Here is a 27726-nt window from a genome sequence, read left to right on the forward strand (position 1 = left end):
CAGGTGGAGTTGTCTTCTTCTTTCTCTTTCTTCTGGGTGTAGCGGTGTATAGCCGAGCTGCATGGGTTCTGGAGTGGGGTTGGTTAAAGTTTGGGAAGTGGCTCCATGGATCGGACGTCGAGAGCGGAGTAAATTATCAATTTGGATGGCCAGCTCTATGAATTCGCTAAGCGTTCTTCCCTCGTCACGGCAGGCTAGCTCGGCTTGAAGTTCTAGGGACAGACCTTTGCGAAACAGCAACTTCAATGTGTCGTCGACCCAATTAGTTTGAGCTGCTAGAGTTCGGAAGGTGAGAGCATACTCAGCAGCGGTGGTTTTGCCCTGGCACAGCGACAGCAGTTGATCTCCAGCGCTCTTACCTCCCGCGGGATGTTCGAAAACCTCTTTGAACTTTCGAAGAAATGCGGAGAATGTGGGAAACGCAGAGCCGTCCTCTCCCCACACCGCCGTGGCCCAATCCAGCGCTTTACCAGACAGCAGCGAGCAAACGAAGGATATCCGACTGGAATCGGAGGGATACAGAGCCGGCTGTTGGTTAACAAAGAGTGAGCATTGAAGCAGAAATCCCTTACATTTAGCTGGATTGCCATCAAACTTCTCCGGGAAGGCGAGTCGTGGATTCACTGCAGGAGCGGGAGTGACGGCCTGGTTGTCAGGAGCCGCGGGCGGTGAGGCGGCGACCTCGGGAGGCCTGAATCGAAGGCCCTGTAGAGTCTTTACCAGCTCCTCGGTAAGGGAAGTCGGTCGATTCAACTGATGTTGATGAACTGCGAGCTGGTTGGCCTGGGCGGATAGCTCAGTAGAGGGCTGCATGATAGCTGCTGGATCGCTAGTTGGCGAAGTCTTCTGTAATGATGGGTCAACAGAGTGGAGATCCATTTGCAGCTTTTATTAAGAATAGTAAATACACAGGTAAGGGCAGAGGCAGAGACGTAAACGGGGACAGGCAATGGTCGAGGCAGGCGGCAGACAAACGGTATCAGGAAGCAGGCAGAGATCAGGGCAGGCGGCAAACAAACACAGTCCAGTAAACAGGCAAGGATCAAGGCAGGCGGCAGAGAATCACAAGAGATAAACAGTCCAATCGGTAACGGTATAACAATCCACAGAAAACGCTTAGAGATGATCACCGGGGCAAATCAAGACTTCGCAAAGTGTGTGTGTGTGCGTGCTGCTTAAATAGTGTGAGTGTGATGTGGTGCAGGTGTGTGTGCAATCAGTCCCAGGAATGAGGGCCTATGGGAAATGTAGTCTGAATGATGATCTCAATATTCCGGTGAAGGCTCCCTCCGGTGGTGCGGGGAAGGAAGTGCGGGAGCCTCACTTGTGACAATTTCATTGTGGTACAAGAGCTGCAAATGATCAGCATCAAGTCGTTCACACAGAGCTGCAAAACACCTTGAGTTGAGTGCATTTTTCTCAATATAGTTAACAGTGTTCACAGCAATGTTCATGACCTCATGCAATTCTGGTGACATCTGCTTTGTTGCAAGATTTTCCCTGTGCAAGAAACAGTGCATCCACTTTGCTTCTGGCGCTCGCTCTTGGATTTTGTTTAACAACACTGCAATACTTTCCCGTCATAGCAGCCGCGTCGTCTGTGCAAATACCTGAGCAGTATTTCCAATCAAGACCTTTTTTTCAGTGAATTACTCATCATGGCAGTGCATGACATTATCTGCCGCTGTTCTCGTTGGAAGTTCTTGGCAAAATAGCAGATCTTCACAAAGATTACTGTCCACGCAGTATCGGACAAAAACTAACAGTAACGCGGCATTGCTTATGTCCGTCGACTCGTCCAGCTGTATGGCAAAATAAGGGCTTGCTTTTATTCGTTCCACGAGTTGGCATTCAATGTCATCGCTCATGTCAACAATTCGCCTAGCCACGGTGTGTCATCAGAAAGTGATACTGAATTTTGGTTGCAGCTGCATCACCCAGTAACTCTTGACACATATCCACAGCACTTAGCAAAATAAGTTCCTTTTTTATCAATTTTACTGGTAGTCCACTGTATGAAGAATTTTTGGGTATAATATGTCACAGTTATTTTGCTATCCTCACTTACATAAATGAACTGTAGTGTCCTGCACCCACTAGTAAATATATATATATATATATATATATAAAAAATAATAATAATTTTTGGTTTGACTGTATGCTATATGATATATTTACGTGTATATACTGTATCATGTTTACTTGCTGTTAGAATTACCCTCATCTTTCTAATGTGAATATGTGGTCATATACAACAAAGCACTGCTGTACATTATTACAAACATTATTATTTAAAAATTATTATAACATTATTTTAAATTCCACATTTTTGATTAGATTAAACCACAAAGTTCAGAAGTTATGGTCAGTATGTGTTTTAATTGTAAGTTTTACAGTGATTTCCATGTTTTCCTGGGACATAAAATACTTGTTATTATTAGTACGTATTTTATATTTCCACTGTCCACATTTATCACAAGGTTGATGCCTTCCATGCATATAACAGGCTATTCACACAAGTAATGTTTAGAATGAAACAGAAATGTACACCAATGTATATTTATGATTTAAGCTTTATCATTAACACTCAAAGAAAATTAGAAATATAGCAAAATGTTTGTAATGTAACAAAAAGTCACACTGAGTTAACTTTACTTTTGTAAATAAGTTTAAACAGTCTCTGTCTTATTTCCTTGGCTTGTAAACCATATATTATAGGATTCAAGCTTGGTGGAATAACTTGGCGAATTATACTAGATATATTTTTACTTTCAGTGTATGCAGGGAAACGTTGAAGCAAAATGGCGGTGAATCCAGTAACCATCATGATTATATAAACAGTCAGATGAGTACTGCAGGTTTTTATTGCTTTGCTGTTGGTTGCTTTGTTTTTGCTTTTGAAGCATACCATCGCTATTCTGAGATATGTCAATAACACCCACCCCAGTGAGGAGGTGAGTAAAACCACAGTAAAAGTCAACCCATATACATTATTAATCACTGTATTTTCACAGGACAGTTTAAATAGTGAAGCGTTGTCACAAAACAGATTTTGAATCACATATCTGCAGTGAGACAGACGTAAACTGAGGCCGATCAGAATTCCCACCAGCACTACTGCAGCACCCCAGGCTCCTGCCGACAGTTTAACCACCATATTATTGCTCATTATAGTTGGGTATCGCAATGGATTGCAAATGGCCACATATCTGTCAAAGGCCATGATCATTAGAATAGTGTGGGATGCAGTTCCATATACATGTCCAAAAAAAGCTTGCATAGCACACTCTACATATGTGATGTAGCGCTCAGAGGGGTCTGTTAAAATATGACTCATCAAGCGTGGCAAAAGAACAATTGTGCCTAATAAATCATTCAGTGGCAAATTGCAGAAAAGAATGTACATAGGCTGATGTAATCTTTTTTCCACTGAGATCTGAATCAAAATCCCAATGTTAAATACTATAATAAATATGTAAGCAAGCAAAAAAATGATGAATGCTAGATGACTGGACAGATGTTTAACTTGTAGTCCCTCCATTAAGAGTATGCTGTATCTGAATGTCAGGTTGCCCATCTGTGAAATAAACAAAACATGCATTAGAGTACAGGGCTGCATTTTCCCAAAACATTGTATAAGCCTTAGTAGATCGTAGAGACAGTAGGTTGTGGTTTCTACAATCAACTTAGGCTTATGATGCTTTTGTGAAACAGCCCAGATAGAGTCAGAACAGGACTTAAAGTATTTTCTTCTTTTTTGCCCATTCTCCTTTGAATTTTTGGTCTACATTATTGTCTTCTGTGTATTAGAATATTTATCGCGTCATTGCGTGTCATGATCAGACGTACGGTTGCATTATTATCTCTATTTGAATGCTTTTAGTGTTTTCAGTGAGGTGCTGCATATACATATCTGTTCAAATTTAAAAAAAAAAAAAAAGGGTAGGGGGAGGGTTTCACGACCCTTTAATGCAGCACATATACAGTAAGTTTATGTAAAGTACTAAACAAGAACAGAAGTAGAAAACATTGTCAGGGGAAAAATCTTCCCGTTGTAATCTTCACATTGTGGTCAAACAAGAACAATATTTGCCCATGCCAGTAATTCTCATAAACTTTTCTCTATAGCAGCAGGTATGAAGTATTTGATAGTTGCTGATAATGAAAAATAAATTCACCCCTAAATTGTTTACCCCACTCCTATATGTATACTTACCAAGTTAAATGACTAATAGATATATAGTTGTCACTTCAGTTTAATATAGTGGCACACAGCTGTTGCATTCCCTTTAACTTGGTAATCATTCACTAGCAAAACCGTGATGTGTTTCAGAAGAGCTGGCTTGACCACTTTATATGTGTATCACACAAAAACTGTTTTGTCGTCATTACCCAAGAGTGTAAAACAATTATCTTTGGAGGACTACTGATCAGGTTTGCTTGTACTGTAATGTGCTGTAAAGATATGTTGGGATCCAAGCACAGAAGGAACTGGAATCCTATTTTGTTTGTACTAATTTCATTCTTCTTTATTTCTTTATCCTAAAAGAGTATGGGCATCAGAGAACATAAATCATAAAGATTCCAAAAGGCAGGATGGCTCCAAATGTAAGCAGCTACTTAGGCACACAGCTGTTCAACACTAGGTGGTGCTGTAATAGCTTGAAACAAAATTATTTATTCTCCTAAATCCTTGAGTTAAGTCATATAATATGTATAAGTTCATTTCTATCTACATAAGTCCAATCCTTTTTTTTTTTTTTTTAACCCTTTTCAAATTCCTCCAGGGGTGTCCAATCTTGTTCCTGAAGGGCCACTGTCCTGCAGAGTTTATCTCCAACCCCAATTAAACACACTTGAACCAGCTAATCAAGGTCTCTCTAGGCATACTAGAAACTTCCTGGCAGGTGTGCTGAGGCAAGTTGGAGCTAAACTTTGCAGGACAGTGGCTTTCCAGGACAGACTTTGGATACCCCTGACCTAGGCTGTTGCTTCCAATGTTAATAACATTTTGCACAAAGCAGCTATGAACAATACTGGCATAAAGTTATTAAAAATAATTTTGACTCATTGAAGCATTGTGAAGAAATAAGCAAATGAAATTCTCTGGCATTTAGCTATATCACTTGAATCTTTTCTCACTATATTCTTTTATTATATTATTGACTTAGATTTTGTTCACTTTATATTATAGTTACATGTATGTTATAGTCATATGCTATATGACATATTTATGTGTATATATTGTATCATATTTACTTGCTGTTAGAATTACCTCTCTTTCTAATGCGGCGATATGGTCATATACAAAGAAACTGTTGTGCATTATTACAAACATTATTATTATAATATTATTATTATTATTTTAAAAAATATTATAACATTATTTTAAATTCCACATGTTTGATTATTAGATTAAATTGAAGTTTAGAAGTTATGGTCAGTAGGTGTTTTAAGTGTTGTAAGTTTTACAGTGATTTACATGTTTACCTGGTACATAAAATACCTGGTATTATTAGTACATATTTTATAGTACCACTGTCCACACATATAACAAGGTTGTTAACTGATGCCTCCCAACGCATATAATGTTATAGGTTATTCACACAAGGTATGTTTAGAATGAAACAGAATGTAGATCAATGTATAATTAACCATTTAAACTTTATCATTAGCGCTCAAAGAAAATCTGAAATATAACAAATTATTTGTAATGTAACAAACAAAATCACATTGAGTTAACTTTACTATTATAAATACGTTTAAACAGTCTCTGTCTCATTTCCTTGGCTTGTAAACCATATATTATGGGATTCAAGCTTGGTGGAATAACATGGAACATTATAGGCCTACTAGATAAATTTCTACTTTCAGAGTATGCAGGGAAAAAATAAAGAGAAAAAATACGGTGAATCCAGAAACCATCATGATTATATAAAGCAGTTATAGACAATGCTGGCATAAAATTATTAAAAAAGTATTTTGATTCATTGAAGCATTGTGAAGAAATAAGCAAGTTAAATGCTTTGGCATTAATTATTTTTCACAAATTTAGCTATATCACTTGAACGCAATGTCCTAACTTTGATTCACATAGACCTCAGGACATTCTGATGATGCACACCAAGTTGTGTCAAAATTACATCTTTTTTGGTGGACATCCTCTAATATGGACATCCTCTTCTTTGGTGGACATCCTCTAGTATGACTGGGATACATAAAACCAGCATTTCAAATCTGAATTGCATTGTGTGAAATACACTATATTGCCAAAAGTATTGGGACACCCCTCCAAATCATTGAATTCAGGTGTTCCAATCAATTCCATGGCCACAGGTGTATAAAATCAAGCACCTAGGCATGCAGACTGCTTCTACAAACATTTGTGAAAGAATGGGTCGCTCTCAGGAGCTCAGTGAATTCAAGCGTGGTACTATGATAGGTTGCCACCTGTGCAATAAGTCCATTTGTGAAATTTTCTCACTACTAAATATTCCACATTCAATTGTAAGTGGTATCATAACAAAGTGGAAGCAATTGGGAACAACAGCAACTCAGCCACAAAGTGGTAGGTCGCATAAAATCACAGAGCGGGGTCAGCGCATGCTGAGGCGCACAGTGAGCAGAAGTCACCAACTTTCTGCAGAGTCAATAGCTACAGACCTCCAAACTTTGTGTGGCTTTCAGATTAGCTCAAGAACAGTGCGTAGAGAGCTTCGTGGAATGGGTTTCCATGGCCGAGCAGCTGCATCCAAGCCTTACGTCACCAAGTGCAATGCAAAGCGTCGGATGTATTGGTGTAAAGCATGCCGCCACTGGACTCTAGAGCAGTGGAGACGTGTTCTCTGGAGTGACGAATCATGCTTCTCTGTCTGGAAATCCGATGGATGAGTCTGGGTTTGGCGGTTGCCAGGAGACTTGCCTGACTGCATTGTGCCAAGTGTAAAGTTTGGTGGAGGGGGAATTATGGTGTGGGGTTGTTCTTCAGGGGTTGGGCTTGGCCTCTTAGTTCCAGTGAAGGGAACTCTCAATGCTTCCGCGTACCAAGACATTTTGGACAAGTTCATGCATCCAACTTCGTGGGAACAGTTTGGGGATGGCCCCTTCCTGTTCCAACATGACTGCGCACCAGTGCACAAAGCAAGGTCCATAAAGACATGGATGATGAGCGAGTTTGGTGAGGAGGAACTTGACTGGCCTGCACAGAGTCCTGACCTCAACCCGATAGAACACCTTTGGGGTGAATTAGAGTGGAGACTGAGAGCCAGGCCTTCTCATTCAACATCACTGACCTCACAAATGCGCTTCTAAAAGAATGGTCAAAAATTCCCATAAACGCACTCCTAAACCTTGTGGAAAGCCTTCCCAGAAGAGTTGAGGCTGTTATAGCTGCAAAGGGTGGGCCAACTCCATATTAAACCCTACAGATAAAGAATGGGATGTCATTAAAGTTCATGTGCCTGTAAAGGCAGGCGTCCCAAAACTTTTGGCAATATAGTGTACATTTTGTGAAAATAAGTATGTGTACCAATATATATATATATATATATTTAAAAGCAGCCACAAGGTGGTGCTACAATAATAAACTTTACGTCTATGCTAATAACTCTGCAACCGTACCTGATAAAACAAAATTCTTGTTTCTTCTGAATCCTTGCTTTGCCTCGGTTCACAGTAAATGCTGCTTCTCATGAACTCTATCTCTGCTGTTATCTCAAGCGTTGTGAGTTTAACATGCATTTGGAAATGCAGTGTGTGCTAAGTTTACTATTTTTTGCACACACAAGCAAACAATATCCAGAGCCTCATGAAAATGAAGAGGATCAGAGAAACTTAGCTTACAAATAATATGATGGCTTGAGAAAGCCAACATACTGAAATGCTATGTAAATGTATTATTCTTCTGAGACTAAATTTTCTGATGGTTACTCCTCCTATAGAGCTTTAATGCTACAAGCACCAAACTCACCACAGACCTTGGGCCTGTTCTGAAGGTTTTTTTTTTTTTTTTTTTTTTTTTTGCTATAGCTATTCAAGTGGATTGGACTTAAAGTTTTCGTAAAAATAATAATCATAAATAAATAAATAAATAAATAAATAAAATAAAATAAAAAATCCCATAGATTTACATTGGCTGAGCAAAAATGCCCCCTCTAGTGGAGCAGTAATGTTTACTAGAGGGAGCCCCAGGATAAGAAATTCTCTCATTTACTTTTTAGTTTCCATCCATTAAAATGACAAATAAATGCATACTCTGAGAGTGCTCCACAGGTTATGTTTGTTTATACCATCTGGATACTCAATATTGATCAGGGTAAATGCATGTTTTACACAGTTTATTATAAATGTTAGTTAATCGCCATTCTAAACTAATGCACTGATACATTTTAACGCACACACATACAGACAGCTCACAAGCCCCAAAGTGTGTTCTCTTTTGTCTCTTATTGTGCTTGAACGAACAAATACACCATGCCAGTTTGAACATTCAAGTGTTTTTAAACCTTTCAAGTGCAAGAAGACACAAAAGTACTTAATTCAGTAGATGCAAGCTGTTTTCTGTGACACACACGGTTAAACGTGCTGAGAATATGCTACTGTTTTATGCTATCACAGATATCCCGTACATCACAGCACACACAAGGTTTGAGGCAGTCTCTCTCAATCGAGATGTGTTATGGGCTGCCCTCGTCAGTCTCCACAACAGGTGCGGCATTTGGTTAAAGCACGTTCGACGTACGTCAGTAGTGACCGACGAATTGGAATCCCAAATAAAGCGCCACAGTTGCCGAGAGAGTCTACTGCTTTTCCGAAATACCCATCAAGTAAACTAGACTACACTGGGGAAGCAAACCCATAGGGGACGCTGTGGAGACCACTACCTACCCTGCAGGGGAGGAATTTATGTGGAGAATACACATATGGACTGGCCGTGGGCAGTACGCATATGGAGTCCCTGGGATGGCTCCACCTGGCATGGGGGAGACTCATCTGACAGGTGACAGCAGAGCTGGCTCTGCTAAGGGAAAGACACAGGCTCACCATGGGGAGTTGACCGTGGACAATACACTCATGGCACCACTCACGTGGAGGGGTCACGACATATGTCACCCAGCCAAACATCAATGTCAGTGACGGAGGTTTGGCCTGGCATCAGACACTCCGCAATGTCCAAGCCGAAGGGGGAGGTGGAGGAACTCGACAGGGTTCGCCAAGCGGAGAACTCGACTGGAGTAAAAGGATGCATGTATCTGGCCCAGGGTGCGGGAATGGCATTGCAAGCTGACACTAGAACGGGCTCTTCGCGTCTACCGGCTGCTGGAAGCGAGTACACGGGAAGATACCGGTTCTACACGAAGGCTATAGAATCTAGCGAACGTGTTAGGTATCGCCCAGCCCGCAGCTCTACAGATATCTGTCAGCGAGGTGCCGTGCGCCAGCACCCAGGAAGAGGCCACTCCTCTGGTGGAGTGGGCTCTCAACTCGAGCAGGCAAGGCACGCCCTGGGATTTATACGCCAGGGCGATGGCATCCACTATCCAGTGGACCATCCTCTGCTTGGAGACAGCCTTTCCCTTCTGCTGGCCTCCGTAACAGACAAAGAGCTGATCCGAGGTCCTGAAACTTCACGTTCTGTCCACGTACAGGCGCAGAGCACGGACGGGACAGAGCAAAGCTAGGGCTGGGTCTGCCTCCTCCGAAGGCAGCGCTTGCAGGTTCACTACCTGATCTCTGAAGGGAGTGGTAGGAACCTTGGGCACGTATCTAGGCTGGGGTCTCAGGATAACATGAGAGTCACCGGGCCCGAATTCAAGGCAAGATTCGTTGACCGAAAATGCGTCACCCTCTGACTAAGATCAGAACTGGAGAGTTTGTGATCGTGAAAGGCACTCACCGGCCGAAGTGACTTTTTCTAAGTGATATGGGTCCGTAATTAACGAATAATTGAAAATATGAGATACCCAGAATAATCAATAATCTAAATTAATACATAACAAATTATTCATTTCTAATTGGGAACACAACCTAAGAGTAATAATCATTTAAAATTGGAGTCAGATTAAACGAGTGAAATTAAGAGAACTTCACAGAGACGCTGAAAAGACATACATGCGTTAACCTTCGCCCAGGCCGTCAGATTCCGTTTTTGGGCCGATGCGGGGTTCCTTACAAGTGACAATCCACAAACGTTTCAAGTATTGATTCATTCATCACCAAAGTTTGTGACACAGATTTTACAGTGCATGATCACTCTATGTGTTAGCAAGAGTGTCAAAGCTGTTGCTGCGTTCCTGGTCTTTCCATGTCAGCATTCTGCTTACCAGCGAGAACATTGATTAGTGAACATAAACAGAAGCTCAACCTTACCTGAATGTCGCACAAGCCTCTTCCGGAAGCTCAAACGTGCTACGTAACCAATGAGGTTTATTCTTGTGTGTTATGCGATATTTTGTACTAAATCACTTTATTTGTGTATTTTTACCCTTTTTTTATGTGGTCTGCATTAGCTTTCTGAGGCTTATTCTCACATTACATTTCTAAAATTTTATTAGAGCTTTTTTGGAGTCAACTACTTTATCTTCCTAATTTATTTGAGATAAAATTCACCTGTCTATATTAGCTCGCTCTGATTAAATGAAAAGTAGGTCTTGTCGAGCTACCTCCAGTCAGACCACGTGCTACTGGTAGCTTGCCAATGATGTGTTGGAGACCCCTGCCCTAGGTACTACCAAAAGTCCAGAATTTTGTGACCATAAAGAGCATGATGGATTGTAGGGAAATAGATCAGTTAGATACACAGGAGCTGAGCCATTTAGGGCCTTATAGTAACATTACTTTGTAATCAATACAGAGCTTAATAGGTAACCAGTGTGGAGATGATAAAATTGTTGTTATATGATCATATTTTCTTGACCTGGTAAGAACTTTTGTCTGATAGCTGGGCAGTCTGGATACCTGTTAGCATGATGAATGGAGCCACACTTGCCACACTTCCATCTTTGTTGACATGGCTGAGGCTGTGTTTGCTGGATTTTTGCACCTGCATGCCGGAGCCCTCATCAGTGACTAAATTTGCAGGTACAGTGGTGACATCAGTTTTAGCTGCATTATTCTCTGCTATTTTAGCAGCACACTGAGTAGCTTCTTCAGTTTGGAGTGCCAGAGTGAGAGCCTTATCAAGTGTAAGTTTATCATCTTTTAAGCAGTTTCTCTCTGACTCACGCACTGTTTGTTTTTTCATTAAGTTGGTCTCTAATTAATTCCACGTATTCCTCAGAAGCCCAATTGGCTGACAGATGTGACATTGTGTCTGGGAGTGGCCTCCCCACCCTCAGTATAAAAGGAGTGACACAACGTCACCACGACATTCAAAAACTTCTCGCTTCACACCAGAAGCTTACAAAATTTGAATAATTCATCAACGAACTTCTGGACAAACTACTGGCCGCCACATCGTTTTTTGCCTGGCTCCTTCAATTTGCAATCCAGCTAATTGCAAGGATTGTTCAATATGAGGATGGCTGCAACAATGCAGACTATCCTGGCTAGTGAGGGAGATTCTGTGTTCGTGCAGGAGCAAAATTTTATGCAAGGACACACACCAGGTCTGTTCTGCATGTCTTGCCCAATTGGCAATTGAGATGCATCCTCATCCCCATTCTCAGGGAGCGTGGAGGAAAAAGGCAGTTTAATGGGGTCTTCCAGAGGGAAAGGAGCCCACAGCCCCCCGTTTGCTAGCTTCTGACCCTCAGACGTTCCGCATTCAACAAGGGATGAGTTTTAAAGTTCCCAGATGTTCTGTATGGAGAACAGAGCCTGGTTGGGCCAGGGAAAGCAGAGCAGTGAAAAGGACAAGAGACTGTGCAGTGGTGCACACACACCCACTAGTCTCAAGCACTTTCCATGTTCAAAACTCAATAAAATTTTCACCTGTACCCCGAGAAAATGTTGCAAAACATAATCACGTCATAAAATAGTGTCTTTTACAGTTGCTCTCTGTCGCTTAGTTACACGCATCATTTCAATCATCTTATCACAGTTAACATCCTCCACATTTCATTCAATTTAATTTCCTACCGTATCGGGGAAAAATGCAGTAGCAAGTTGATCTGCCAGTCGCGAGTCTTTCATGCGGAGACTCTCCTCATATTAATGCATAACAATGCATTTAAAAGTTAATGGCCAAACGGATTTTTATAAAAGTTCACATTGTTGTTGCAGATGAAATATAACACAGATAACATTAAATAAATATTTTCTTAAACACTTTAATATTTGGAACTTACTAGTATTGTCAAAGCAATATAAAAGCTGCATTTAATAATCTTGAATAAAATACTTGAAATTCAAATTTAAACAGATATTTGTTTAATTCACTCTCAGTTTTTTTCTTACAAGTGCAAGTGTTTTTTCTGTATTTTTGATCAAATAAATGCATGCTTGATGAGCATGAGACTTCTTTCAAAAACATTAAAAATAGTAATGTGTCCAATCTTTTGACCGGTACTGTATATAATTTAAAATATAATAGGCCTGTACAAAATTATCTTCACAGAAATTTTCTTCACAGATCACAAAAATCATGTTTTCTGTTAAGAGTGGACATTATATCAACGTTAACACAATAATTGATATGATTCTGTTATCAGCATGCTCACAGAGGGTTTTTGCTTTTATCTCACAGATTTGAGAATCATAGTGACCAGATATTGGCCCACATTGAACCTGCATGAATATGATGGTGAGATCACTGACTGGAACAGGAAAGATTTTTTTTTTTTTCTTCAGTGCATAGAAACACCAAACACCTTGGAATACCAGGTAAGTAATGTTCACATATCTTTGAACAGGATTTATTTCCAGGTAAAACTGTGTACTGAAAATGCGCTTTTGACTCTCATTTATATTGTTAACTATATTCTAAATAAACTACAAAATAAACTACTTTGTTCTCACTCCTCACATTCTTCTCACATACCTGACTGAAAGGCTCATTATGTGGCTCATTATGTGGGTCTTTGTCTCTTCAGGTGTGAATTACAGCATTATTCAGGATTATTCACACCTCCACGCATACTGTCTTTCTAAACAAAAAGTGTCTTACAAAATTTAAATCAATATATTGTTTTATGTCAACAAGTAGGCAGGATGATTTTCACATATTTTTGAAGCAAAAATTCTAAGCTTCACCCTTTAATACCCTGAAGTCTTGTTGACACATATTTAGTATTTGTTTTGTGTCCTTATTTCAGTGACTTTTTTTTTCAATAACCACGCATAAACGTTATTCTTTAAATACAAACAGGTACATACATGTTGCTCACATATTATGGTAGCCTAGTTCGTGCTGAGTACAGTGTAATGACACTTTTGCCATTCATATGTTTATAAGCAACTACTTAAAAAAGCACAAATGTCAGGGCATGTCAAAACTTCTCCAGAGCCCCAGAAACCCTCAGACCCCAGAGGGTTAAATCACTTTCATCTTAGTATTGTTTATGTGATTAACGTACCAGTAATAACGTCCCAGTGTCTATATGCTCATATTTTCCTTAAAGGGGGCTACATATATTTCCACTTAAAATCAATTGCAAGATTAGCGTACATCAAAAAAAAAAAAAAAAAAAAAAAAGACAATATATTTTCTTATGTTTTAAAAATGCATAATAAATTCAAGAATACCCTATCTTTCTACACCAAACTTGAACAATCTTTTGTCTAATCTCTTTGGTTTGTAAACCATATACTAAGGGATTTAGTCCTGGTGGTACAATGTGAAACATTATACTACCTAGTTTTCTGCTTTCAGAGTATTCAGGAAAACGATGAAGAAAAATAAAAATGGCTCCAGAAACAAACATGATTACGTAAACAGCTAAATGAGTGCTGCAGGTTTTTATGGCTTTGCTGTTGAGTGCTTTGTTTTTGCTACTTATACATACAGTAGCAATCTTGACGTATGTTATAAATATAGATACAGCTGACAGGCCGGCTGCAATTACGGAATAAACAACTCCAAACACATTATTAATACTTGCATTTTCACAGGAGAGTTTAAATAGTGAGGCATTGTCACAGAAAGGGTTTTCAATTGTTGATCTGCAGTGAGGCAGACGCACAGTGAGGCCTAACATAATTGTCACCACAAGTACTGACAGCCCCCAGGCTGATGCTGATAATTTAACTACCATTTTATTGGTCATTATAGTCGTGTATCGCAATGGATTACATATAGCTACATATCTGTCAAAAGCCATGATCATCAGCACATAGTGGCATGCTGCTGTAAAAACATGCACAAAATAAGCTTGAATAACACACTCCACATATGTTATATAGCGCTCTGAGGTTTCTCTTAAAATGTCTTGCATTAAGCGTGGCAAAATGACAGTGGTCCCTATTATATCATTAACTGGCAAGTTACAGAACAGAAAATGCATAGGATCATGCAGATTCTTCTCTGTTGAAATCAGAAATATAAGTGTAATGTTTGATACCATTGCAAACATATAAGCCAAAAAAAGCACAATGAAAACAAGGTAAGAGGACTGATGAGTAACTTTGAGTCCTTCTACAAGGAGAATGCTGTTTCTAAATGTCAGGTTGTCCATTGGCTGCTGTACACAAAACCTGCAAACAGAGTAACATACTTGAATTATTTAATTGGATATACTGCACACTTCTGCCATTGTTCTGTGGCTCTGCCATTGTTTTACAACATACTTTGCTTGCTGTTACTACAGTACATGACATGACATGACATGACATCAATATTAAATTTTTGCTAACACTACACAAATTAATAAACTAGTTTACATATATGTGTTGACAATGTACCTGATTTATAAATGTAGAAACAAAAGGTTCACTATATAAAGTAATTTCATTTGATAGCAGTCTATATACAATAATGTTACTTAATAAATATAAATGCTGCATCTTGCCTTAGTCTCATTAATATCCTCCCTCTAATTATTTAGTTAAACAGTATGACTTGCTTGAGTTCTCTGTATAAAAGTTTAATGGCCCTTACCTTTTAATGTGGGGTTTATATGAGTTTTCTCTTTCATCAGTCCAACAGGGAAAACGTCTCAGGTTATGTATGTAACCATGGTTCCCTGAGAACAGGGAACGAGACACTGCGTTTGACATGCTTTGGGGAACGCCACCACGTGAACCGGTGTCTGAAAGCAATTATCAAATCTCACCAATCCTATTGGCCAGCAACAGCCTATGACGTCATAATAGACGCAACCCAGAAGTATAAAAGGAGCGCCTAGAGAAGCAGTCAGTATCTATTTCGTCTGAAGGGACTGCTCAGCAGGCAACCCCGATGTATGGCAGGTAATGCAGTGTCTCGTTCCCTGTTTTCAGGGAACCATGGTTACATACGTAACCTGAGACGTTCCCTTTCGAAAGGGAACTCAACACTGCGTTTGACACGCTTTGGGGAATGATATACCCATGCCGCCATGCTTGAGGGGAGTGCATGCCAACAAATGGCTAGACAAACGTCAGAACTAGCAGTTTCAATTGAAATGCCAGAACCACTCCCCCTACGGGCCATACATAGGCTGTCAGTGACAGCATTCCCTATGGCCAACAGCCCAAGCTATAAGCCTCAAAGAGGCCCTCCACAGAAGGCCTACCAAGGCCGCTAAAAGTCTTCTGGGACCAACTTCGAAGAAAAGAGGGTACCTCTAAGGGAATGTAGCCAGGGGGCTCAAAGGAAGCCTAGCCAGTCACTTGTCAGGGGAACAAAGTCAACCCTGAATGCCACCAGAGAGGCCGACCTGGTCTAATTAAAGTAACCTAGTCTTGGCCAACAACCTGTCTGTGCACAGAATCTCAATTCACATTCTACAGAGAAGATATCTAGTATGAGGGACTGCAAAGAGGCAGTAACCAACTCAGACCAGATCGTAGAGACAGGTATCCTGGAGAGCAGGACTCAGCTTAGCGCTTTTTACTCTTACCAGTGAGGGGAGTAAAACTCTGCTCAATCCTAGGATCTACTCAGAGCTTGATTATTTGCACTGAGGAGGCTGTGCACTCTAAAGGAACCCAACACAGGGGAGTACAACCAGCCTAGGGGCTGATCCTCAACAGGGAGGCCTCAGAGAGGCCTTCAACCACTGACCAGACTTAGGGAGCCAAGTACTGTCTGCAGAACAACCCTCTAAACAAGGGGAGTACTAGGCTCAACCTAACAGATAAACTATACTGTAGGCACAAAATCATGGAGGCTCCCAGAGAGCCTACAACATGAACTAATTCTACACAATGTAGAATATATCACCGCAGCCTTGCAAAGGCCAGCCATGTGAAAACTACATGCTTAATCTGCTAAAGACACCAGGATGTGGGGGATTCGCTTACAGGGCAGCCTTTGAAGGCCACACACCTAAAAGCAGCTCAATTGCTGAAAAAGCAAGAGCCCACCAAACATGGGAACTCGTTCTGATTGAAACCGAGATTAACTAGCAGATAAGACTGTAGAGTGCCCACATAACAGTCTACCTCAACACATTCCAACAAGCAGTGTACTCAGTAAAAACACTTCTTACTCTTTAAGCAAGAGGAGTACAAACTTACGCCATCATGCTCTGAAGGAGGCCCAAACAGGGCCTGCGACTCCAGAAAGACACATGGCATCAGCTAGTGGCAGTGTCTAAGCTCTAAAGGAGCCATACATGAGAACCAAACTATCCAGTGAGGTTAACAATTTAACTCAACCTGAGCTTAATTCTATTCACACATTCCAACAGGCAGTGTACTCAGTAAAAACACTTTTTACTTTTTAAGCAAGAGAAGTACAAAATTATGCCATCATGCTCTAAAGGAGGCCCAAACAGGGCCTGCGACTCCAGAAAGACACATGGCGTCAGCCAGTGGCAGTGTCTAAGCTCTAAGGGAGCCATATATGAGAACCAAACTATCCAGTGAGGTTAACTACTTAACTCAACCTGAGCTTAATTCTTCTCACACATTCCAACAGGCAATATACTTAGTAAAACACTTTTTACTCTTTAAGCAAGTACAAAAATTATGCCATCATGCTCTGGAGGAGGCCAAAAACTGGCCTACTACTTCAAATGATCACGGGCATAAACCTGTGGCAGTGCTAGTATTAAGTGAGCAAACTCTGACTAAACATCTACCAACAAAACTTGTGATACAACAAGCTATTGTCCTCTGAAGGAGGCCCAAACAAGAGCCTTCTACTCCAAACAACAATCAACATCTTGTGGCAGTGTTTAAACACTAAAGGGAGCTACATAAGAACCAAACTGAAAAGTGAGGTTACAGAAAGGCGAGTAAACTTAGTCACCCTGCTCTGAAGGAGGCCAGAAAAAGGCCTGCTGCTACAGAAACAGGTACTAACCTGTGGCAGCAATAGAGTTATTGGGCTCACATTGTGTAGGGCAAAATAGAACTAGAGCATTAACAATCCTGAGAGACAGGGGAATGCTTCACTTTTCATTCATACTACCCTGAGACAATTTCAAGGGTGGGTACTTTTCACCAAAGACAGAAACATCTGTACTGAAAACCTAGGGAACAGGAGCTTAAAGAAAGCTAACACTGTCTCACTCAAGCTTGAATCTTAATTCAAGGGGTTCAGGGGAAAAGACTGAAACAAAGTATAGAATTAAAAAGTTGTATAGAAGTGGGGCCACAGCAGCACAAACATTTACCTATTCACATAGTGATAAGGGGCCTACCACCTGAGACAACGGCACCAGGGAGACTTAGCAATAGTCTGCTACCTTAGCTGCTATCTATTTTGCACCTACACCAAAGGGGTAATGGGCCTTGGCCTGATGACTCTATAAGAGGAGGCCAGAACTAGGAAAAACTACACTCACCTGACAGGGGTAGTAATAAAGGGTGAAATGCTTCAGTATATCACCTAAACCCTAGTCCCAGCCTAGGCCAGCTATAGCTGTGGACCTATAGGGCCACACATAAGCATAGATCTGCCTGGGGCTAAAACTCCGCCTCTAAAACTCTCGATAGAGAGGAGGCAAACTTTGAGAAATAACTCTTAAACAATAGCTCAGAGGAGCGATGCTCAGCCCAAGCCAAACAATGTCAGGCGGCCCCGAAGGCCGACGCTTAACATAGATCTAACTGAAGTAAAGAGTGCTAATCTCTAATACAAACTCTAGCTATGACCAGAGGAGAAAGTATATATATTGCCAACACAAAGAGATAAATCGTTCTAGCCAACTTAATGGAACTTAGACCAAGCTCACCTTCACTGCGGCTCATAGAACGGAGACTTATCATCATAGCAAGGATGGAATCCATGGTTCTTTCAAGCCTGAAAGTGCCCCTTTACTATCAAGCCAGAAGGCAAGCCATCAGAAAAGTTTCATCATGGGCCCAGCCCTTGGCCTAATTGTAAGAAGTGCCTGGGTAAAAAATTGTATCATTACTCAGGAGGCGGAAGAAGAAAGGAGAGGACAGATGTAACTACCCTCATGGAGAGAAAATCAATCACTGACACTGCTGGCGTCTGTAATTGATTACCTCCCTCAAATCCTTCAACTTCCTAGAGTCCTGCCTTCTCTGGAGCCTGCTCTGAGGAGGAGGTGCCTGAGAGGCGAAGCTGGACTTCTGGCCCTGTCTCCGAACCTCAACTCGGGATGGGCCAGGACCTCCTGTCTGTCTGGGCCCAGAATCGGATCTGAGCGGTATGCAGGTTTTAAACGCTGCTGAGCAGGCCTTTGCCTCTCTGAGCTTTCCCACCACCGCCTCGACGGAGGTGCCGAAAAGTTCAGAGGGCGAAACTGGCGCATCGAGGAGAAAGCCCTTTTCTTTCTCCCTGATGTCGGCCATTTTCAACCACAGGTGCCTCTCGGTCCCTTTCTTCACGCACTCCCATGGTAACTGCAGCCTGCCAGAAGCGCGCTCCATAACCTTAAGCAGCTCCGCATACGCGGGGCAGGGAGGTCTTGAACAGCCATCTCCTGCTCTCTTGGGCTTGAAGCCAGAAGAGCACTCGCTGCTGGATCTGATGATGTCAAAGAAAGAACATCATCATCATCATCCAGCAGCTCACCCTCGTCAGCCGCTGGGGGTTGCAAGAGATTTACACCTCTCTCAAACTCCTCAGCAAGCTCCATCTGTGAGCCCCATGATTTCAGTCGCCGCTCTGCCTCAGCAACACACCTTTTTTTTTTCTTTTTTTTTTTTGTAGACTGTATAAAATGTCAACGGTACTTTTCTAATCTAAGTTGCACTTTTTTATTTTTACATACATAGGTGTTCGATTCGATTCAAGAATGATTTTTTGCAAATTCAGAACGATTTGATTCGAGATGATTCACATTAAAATTTGATGCGATTCGATTAGTTTGATTCGATTCTGCATTTTTATACGCATTCATTAGGGTTATTGAAATGCTTCCCCCATTGTGTCTTAGTCAGGGTGCGAATTACACAGCGGCCTTCAGGAGGTCAGAGAGTAAGGGCAAAAAACAACCTTTTGTCCATTGTTAATGTAAGCTCATGTTAGTTCTTAATGATGCTACATAACTTTTTTTTAATCCCCTAAAAATTGGCATTTGCAGAAATTTACATAAGCCAAAATTTTAAAAGGTTTTAAAAGTATTGTTAGTTCATGTTAACTATAGTGCAGGACAGTGTTAATGGCTACAAAACCTTATTAAGTGTTCCAGGTACATTAAACATACTACTGTAATGCTTACATGGAGAGACTACCTTAGAATATCATGCACTTTCCCAACTTATCCTAAACTAACTTTTTTTCACAGAATAGTAAGAAAATCCCTCTTTGTTCTCTTTATACAGAACATTTTCCTTATGGTGATTCTGAAAGAAAACGCGCTGGGTGTTTACTGCTGCTATAGTAACGAACACAACTTTAATGCGCAAATGATTATTAGATAAATCTCACACTCTTATTTCAGTGTTGTTAATGTTGTAGTTTTTTCAGCAATTTCCTTCGCACATTCAGTTTAACAACATTAAGTTAAATTTCATTTATCATTTTTTGGAACTGTACGTACGCTGCATTTAGACACTTACATTATATGTGTTTGCTCCGTCCATGCAATAAATGCGCGCCCTTGAATAAGCAGGGTTTTACTTCAACTGCTCAGGTAATGTCAATGGTATGACCCACTTCCGTAAAACTCCAGATGAGGATCAGATGTCGATAGCTGCATTGGTGAGAGGGCTATTGTTCTCTGGAGAGGAAGGTGAAGCTGAGCTTCCCCCTTCGGCGGTGTTTGATCATGCTGAATCAGATTCAGAGTTCACAGCCATGCTTTCCCGGGCCGCCGTGTGCTCAGACTCGTTCTGAGCGATCGTACCTGGTGGATTGGGTCTGGGCTTGGAGCGCGACGCGAAAGATCGCATCGCCCCACCCGATGCCTTTCTTCCAGGAAGTGTATGAAGAGCTTTGGCATTATGGAGGTACAATAGTGCCAAAATCTGTTCAAAGTTTTTCCTCTCTCACAACCCTCGTCTGTCGGGCGGTCAGGGCGTTCATGGGGGTTCCTCAGGTGGACTGTGCAATTGCGGTGCATTTATCTCCGCAAAGTGCTGCCACCTGGAGGAATCATCTGTGGCTCCCATCCAGTGCCTGTGAGGTGATGGCAGCTCTAGCTGTTAAGCCTCACGGTGGTGCTGGACAGATTGCCTCCTTCTTGCATGCAGTGGTCAATGACCCGTAGTTGCATGGAACGACTCTTTCTCAGGAATCGGTGTACGCACAACTCCTTCCCCCGGAGGAGGGCCGGGTGGAGAATCTTACTACTGTTCCGCCATTGGCCCATTGGCCCCAAATTCTAAAGAAACAGCAGTTTCCTGACTCTCCGGTCATACAGGGTGTGCGTGGGCAGTGAGTGACGTGCTGCTTCCTCCTTTCCAGCCCCGTTCTTTCTTTTCTCCTCTAATGCACGGAGTGTGCGTTAGATGACGCGCTGCTTCCTCACGCCTCCCTAGCCAGTCCCTCAGGGGACCCACAGGGCCAGGTAAGTGCACCACACTCACTGCCTCTACTTCGGGACGCTGTGCTTCCCGGGTTAGGCCCAAGTGACCTCGCTGCCCCCGCGGGTACGTCGGTGTCCCTTTGGTGCCACTCGTACGGGCCTTGGGAGCCTCGCTAGAGCTTCCTAGCCCATCCTATTTGGACAGTCAGACTCGGCTATGAGATTCAGTTCGCCAGGCGGTCCCCCAGGTTCAGCAGTGTCCTGTTTGCCTCATGGCAGACAAGGACGCCCCTGTCCTGTCTAAAGAACATGGACAAAACAGTCACTCTTTGTAAACAAATATTCAATGACGTGCCGAAAGCTCTATGACCAGTCATTACGCTGTCATCACCCAGATGTTGATAGCGTGCGAGTGCAGGTGAGACCTGAACATCCCACGTTGCTATCTGTGTTTTAACTAAACTCATTTAAACCTTGCCAATTTAAACATTCATCCTTAAGACGCAAAAGAAAACTTGTGCGCTGTGAGGAGATGTGTGTGTGTACATGGAGAGCTGCGTCACAGCGCGCAAATACTCTTACGCAAATTCTCTTTCAAGTCTTGCACCTAAACAGACAAATTTACACAAAAATTATGTCAACATGCCCATCTTAGCGAGTATCCTAATAAACATAGTAGGTTATGTCTTAGGAGAAAAACAAGACAGACAACGCATGTGCATCAGTATCAGTGTACTGGATCTTTGAATTATGTCTTAACACTCTGGAGTCGGGAAATGCGCCGGCGCGTTTTGCAGGATTTTTTTCACATTGCAGCAAAACAGACTTAAAATACTCCGTCATTTTTTGTCATAGAGACATAAGTAATATATCAATTGAAACTATAGAATGTCTTCTTTTATTTGTGTACACTCAGAGTAAAAACAAAATGTTGTGCTTTTTGCAAAATAAAGAAAACTAACATGATGCGTGATCTGTCGTCTCCCTCTGAACGAAGTCCAATCTGATAGTTCTCAGAAAATGAAGTGTAACTTAGTGAATACTAATCACACAAAAGACTTATGTCTAAAGAAATGTTGAAATGTCAGGTTTTAAATCATGTGAGTCAAATCGAAAATAAAAATTCTCTGTTTATGTAATCTGTATGAAAATAGAGACATGCCAGACGTCCGTGAGTCAGCTCATTATCCACTAATTCGGCCACACCCACGGAGCGAGCGCTATTCAGACGCAAATTCTGAGCCAATACATGTATACATCGTCGCAATCGTGTATTTATTTTCTTCAAAAGTGTTTATCTGCATGTTATAGCCATGATTATAGCGATCTCTGGAAGCCTCTGTTAGTTCCTGGAATGTCACATGGTATGCCTGTTCTAACGAGACATTTGTGGACTAAATGTGCACAGAGCGCCCTCCGGCTGCAAGTATGAATTGAAAACACAGTATCCAGCGCTCATAGTGATGACAATAAATACTGAATAAATATCACTTCTCTGTATAGAAAATTGACATAAACATATGATAATCCATCAATATTTCTCCAAATGTGCATGCTTTTAAGCTAAAAGCCTATATGAAATGCAACATGAATGTTCAGACGCTTTGCATCACAGAAATACATTATATTTTAAAGTATATTAAAATAGAAAACCATTATTTTAAATTGTAATAATATTTCACAGTATTGCTGTTTTTTCTGTATGTTTGATATACAGTATAATGAACATGAGACTTCTTTTAAAAACATTATAATAGTAATGCATCCAATCTTTTGACTGGTGCTGTAATTTAAACTATAATAGGCTTATACAAATTTTTCTTCACATGATGAGATTGTTACATCCATGCCTTCCCGGACTACATTTCCCAGTATCCTCCTGTTCCGCACACCTGTCTTCACTTCCCTCATCAGTCTTCCTGCCATCTCCCCGGATTCCCAGCACCTGTTGTCCTCGTCAGCACTCCCTTTAAGTTGGACTCACACCCTGCACTCCTGGTCCGTTCTTGATGTTGTTTAATGTGTGTGTTGCAGTTAGATATTCCTGGATTGCTAATAAAGCCTGTTATATTGTGGATTTGCATATTTGCCTCATCTGTACAGCAGCACCCATAACAGAGATCACAAAAATCATGTTTTTTTGTCTTGAGTGGACATTATATTAACTTTAATACAATAGCTGATGTGATCCTGTTATCAGAGGGTTTTTTCACATAGCCTACCTGACTGAAAGGGCTCATTATACGGGTCATTATGCAGGTCATTATGCGGGTCTTTGTCTTCTCAGGTGTGAATCACAGCATTATTCATGAAGATTCACACCTCCATGCATACTATGTCTTACAAAATTTAAATCTCTATATTGTTTTATATGAACAAGTAGGCAGGATAATTTTTACATCATTTTGAAGCAAAAATTCTAGTCTACAACCTCCAATACCCAGAAGTCTTGGGAACACATATATAATATTTTTTTTTTGGCCTTATTTCAGTGACTTAAGTTTTTTGTTTTTCAATAACCATGCATAAACGTTATTCCTTCAAAAATACAAACATGTACATACACGTTCCTCACATATTATGGTAGCCTAGTTCGTGCTGAATACAGTGTAATGACACCTTTTCCATTAATATGTTTATGAACAACTGAAAAAAGCACAAATGTCAGGGCATGTCAAAGCTTCTCCAGGGCCCCAAATCATCGCATCTTGATGACTGACCCGTTCTGGCTCACTCTTGAGATCAGTTATGCAAACACAGTGACCTAGTGCTCAGCCATCTCAACCATCTGAGGTTTTGGGTCAACTGGGAAAGGAGCAAGCTCTTCTCTGCGTGGAGTACCTCTTTTCTCAGTATGGAGATGGACTAGATCAGTATGACGGCGCATTTCACCAACGAGCGCGCACAGTCGGTGCTGAACTGCCTGAATATGTTCAGGCGTGAAACAGCGGTTCCACTGATACTGTTTCAGAGGCTCCTGGGGCATATGGCATTTGTAGTCACAGTCACGCCACTCAGATTGATGCATATGAGACCGCTTCAGCACTGGCTACACAGCCGAATCCCGAGGTGGGCATGGCACCGTGGCATGCTCCGTGTGGTCATCACACAGAGTTGTCGCCATATGTTCAGCCCGTGGTCGGACATTGCTTATAAGTACAAGTGTCCAGACATGTTGTTGTCACAACAGAAGCCTCCACCACCGGCTGGGGTGCTGTATGCAACGGGCATGCTGCGTTGGGCTCCTGGATAAGACCCCAACTGCAGTGGCATATCAATTGCCTCGAGTTGCTAGCAGTACTCATTGCCTTGCGCCGGTATCGACCGCTGCTGCATGACAAGCATGTACTGGTCCGGACGGACAACACATCAACTGTACCGTATATCAACCATCAAGATGGTCTACGCTCCCATCGCATGTCGCAACTCGCCCGCAACTCCTCCTCTGGAGTCAGCAGCGGATCAGGTCGCTACGGGTCATTTACATCCCGGGCGAGCTCTATTATGTGGCCGACATGCTCTCACGACAGCTCACGCTCTTGAGGGAATGGAGACTCCACTCCCAGGTGGTCCAGCTGATTTGGTGCTGATTTGGAGACGCACAGGTGGACCTGTTTGCCTCCCAGGAGTCCGCTAGTTGTTTTACTCCCTGACTGAGGGGACCCTTGGCACAGACGCACTGGCACACAGCTGGCCCCAGGACCTACACAAATACGCATTTCCTCCAGTGAGCCTTCTCGCACAGACTCTGTGCAAGGTCATGGAAGACGAGGACCTGGTTCCCAGAGCTGGTGCTTCTTGCGACAGCCCCTCCCCCGGGGATTCCCCTGAGGAAGGGCCTGTTTTCTCAGGGACGGGGCACCATATAGCACCCATGTCCTGACCTCTGGAACCTCCACGTGTGGTCTCTGGATGGGACGCGGAGGACTTATATGGCCTACCAACAGTGGTAGTTGATACTACCACTTCGGCTAGAGCCCCCTTTACGAGGCGCGCTTATGCCCTGAAGTAGAGTCTGTTCGCTGAGTGGTGTTCTTCCCGCCGGGAAGAAACCTGGAAATGCCCGGTCGGCTCTGTGCTTTCCTTTCTTCAAGGTGGCTTGGGTCTGAGGCTGTCTCCCTCCACCTTGAAAGGTCTATGTGGCTGCCATCACAGCACATCACGATATGGTCGGTGACAGGTCACGGGGAAAGCACAACCTGATTATCAGGTTCCTGAGAGGTGCCAGGAGGTTAATCCTCCTAGGCCTCGCCTTGTTCCCTCTTGGGACCCCTCTGTCGCCCTGGTGGGCCCTCAGAGAGCTCCCTTCGAGCCCCTTGAGTCAGCTGAGCTTAAACATCTGTCTTTGAAGACAGTGCTCCTGACTGCGCTTGCTTCCTTCAAGAGGGTTGGGGATCTGCAAGCATTTTCGGTCAGCGAATCGTGCCTACAATTCTGGCCAGCTGTGTCTCACGTTGTCCTGAGACCCCGGCCTGGATATGTGCCCAAAGTTCCCGCCACTCTCCTTTGGGACCAGGTGGTGAACTTGCAAGTTCTGCCCCTGGAGGAGTCAGACCCAGCCCTCGCGTTGCTGTGTCCTGTTTGCACTTTGCGCGTGTACGTGGAGCACACACAGAGCTTCAGAAGCTCTGAGCAGCTCTTTGTCTGCTTTGGAGGTCAGCAGAAGGGAAAGGCTGTCTCCAAACAGAGGTTGTGGATGCCATCACCTTGGCGTACCAGTCCCAAGGTGAGCTGTGCCCCCTAAGGGTGAGAGCTCACTCCACTCGGGGTGTTGCTTTCCCTGGGCATTGGCACACGGTGCCTCTCTACCAGACATTTGCAGGGCTGCGGGCTGGGCAACACCGAACACATTTGCAAGATTTTATAATCTCTGAGTGGACCTGGTGTCCTCCTGTGTGTTGTCTGCAAGTAGGTAGCCACGGGTTCTCGCTTGCTGCGCCATTCCCCTCTGAGGAGAGGATGCGAACGCTTATCCTGCTCCTCAGTTAAGTTCCCCAGATGGTGAACCCTGTGGAGTTCCTCCTGCATCTTGCGGCAGTCAGATGTGGCGGAGGTGTCCGATGCCATGTCCAGTACTCGTGTGCATGCCCGGTTGGTCAGCCTTTGTACTTGGCTAGATGCCCATATGATGTGGTTCCCCTCAGGTAACCCCATATGTGTATTGTCTAGGGGTGTAAGAAAACATCGATACACTTGAATATCGCGATATTATGTTTGGCGATACTGTATCGATTCTCAAAAACGCTGTATCGATATTTATTAAATTATTTATTTACATCCAAGATTCGTGGATTTGTGTTCAGTTTAAACCCAACCTCTTGATGGCAGTGTTATCTCAGAATGCAAACTTATGCGGAGAAGAGTAAGGTCCGTCCATGCATTGCTAGCATTAGTAAACCCAGCTCACAAGACGATAGAATTATTCCAGCTCCCACTGCGGTGTACAGAGCTAAAGTGTGGATTCATTTCAGCTTCAACTATAAATAAACCACTAAGGAGATCGACAAGAATCACATCGTTTGCAAAATAGGCCATGTTAAAATCAAAGCTCGGGAAATGCATTGAATCTGAGAGCTCACTAAACATCCCGATGCCAGAAATATCACAATATATTGCCTTTCTTACAGTATCGCAATATATCACAATATATCATATCGTAACCCTTGTATCGTGATACGTATCGTATCACCAGATTCTTGACAATACACAGCCCTAGTATTGTCCACGGTACGGTTTCCCTGTTGGTAAACCCGTGTCTTTCCCTGGGCGGCTCTGCTCTGCCCTGTCTCTGTGCTGTAGCCTTCCTCCCTCGCTAGGTAGGACCTACCTCAGAGATCTTCCTTATGTAGTACTGCCCCACGGGACAGTCCATATGTGTTTTCCCACACATTACCTCCCATCGGCAGGGTGTGGTCTCCGTAGCGTTCCCCTCCCTTGGGACTGCAAACGCTTCCCTGGCGTTTTGGTCTGGCTGAAAACGTAGGAATTGAGATAGCAAAATATTAATGAAGTGAGTATGCCGGTCCTATTTATACCCGTATGTGTCGGGTAGGTGTGGCTTGGCATGTAAATCTCACTGACCAATCTCGATTGGCTCGTTTTGTACCACTTAGAGGTGATTGGGCTCCCGGATGAGATCCCATTATGTCAGTATCGACATAACGTCTCAGTTCCCTCCTCCTCCCAAGTTGCTTTTTGTGATTGTAGTGAGCAAAAATGAACATGTGCTCTTTTCTTGTCATTTTCCCCCTCGGGTAATAACTGCCTTCAACCTAATTTAAATTAGTTTACATTTTAAATCAACAATTCCCATACAAACACCTGATAAATACTGAAAAGGTTTTGATTACTGAACAAAGTTACAGTGTTTGCATTGTTGCAGTACTACAGATATTCTTAGCTAAATATTATTTTCACATACACAAAATCCTTTAAAATAATATGGAATATTTTATGAAGATGGATAATCCATTGAGCAATTCACTATTTTCTACCACCAGTGTTTTACAATCTTTTTTCTTGTCTCTTTGGTACGTAAACAAAATACTGAGAGACTGACAGATTGAGTACAATGACAGTATACATAATTCCATACACATTATTTATGACATTATTTATGACAATACACATTTTCACAGGACAGTTTAAACAGCAAGGAATTGTCACAGAATGGGTTTTCAGTTTTATACCTACAGTGAGAGAGACGCAGAGTGAGTCCTATCATAATTGTCACTAAAAGAATGGCCAGGCTCCAAGCAAA

The 27726-nt window shown here is 42.3% G+C and overlaps 2 protein-coding genes across 3 annotated transcripts; both read right to left on the reverse strand.

Moving 5' to 3' along the window:
- Positions 1-2635: 2635 nt before the first annotated feature.
- Positions 2636-3580, reverse strand: LOC127503381 (olfactory receptor 52D1-like). The gene has a single exon (XM_051877076.1). The coding sequence runs from the start codon at positions 3575-3577 to the stop codon at positions 2636-2638; it is 942 nt and encodes a 313-aa protein (XP_051733036.1). The 5' UTR covers positions 3578-3580.
- Positions 3581-11199: 7619 nt separating this feature from the next.
- Positions 11200-14612, reverse strand: LOC127503372 (olfactory receptor 52N2-like). 2 transcript variants are annotated; one of them, XM_051877065.1, is made up of 2 exons: positions 13699-14612; positions 11200-11218 (listed from the first exon to the last, which is right to left on the reverse strand). In XM_051877065.1, the coding sequence occupies exons 1-2, from the start codon at positions 14610-14612 to the stop codon at positions 11200-11202; spliced, it is 933 nt and encodes a 310-aa protein (XP_051733025.1). The 2 variants fall into 2 exon arrangements, with proteins under 2 accessions (XP_051733025.1, XP_051733024.1); XM_051877064.1 differs by lacking the exon at positions 11200-11218 and having other exon boundaries at positions 13345-14612.
- Positions 14613-27726: the final 13114 nt, after the last annotated feature.

Source organism: Ctenopharyngodon idella, chromosome 21 (assembly GCF_019924925.1).
Source record: "Ctenopharyngodon idella isolate HZGC_01 chromosome 21, HZGC01, whole genome shotgun sequence".
Classification (NCBI taxonomy): Eukaryota; Metazoa; Chordata; class Actinopteri; order Cypriniformes; family Xenocyprididae; genus Ctenopharyngodon; species Ctenopharyngodon idella.

Excerpts from the sequence above, each read along its gene's own strand:
- LOC127503381 (XM_051877076.1), bottom strand. The coding sequence starts at position 3,577 with ATGGGCAACCTGACATTCAGATACAGCATACTCTTAATGGAGGGACTA.
- LOC127503372 (XM_051877064.1), bottom strand. The coding sequence starts at position 14,612 with ATGGACAACCTGACATTTAGAAACAGCATTCTCCTTGTAGAAGGACTC.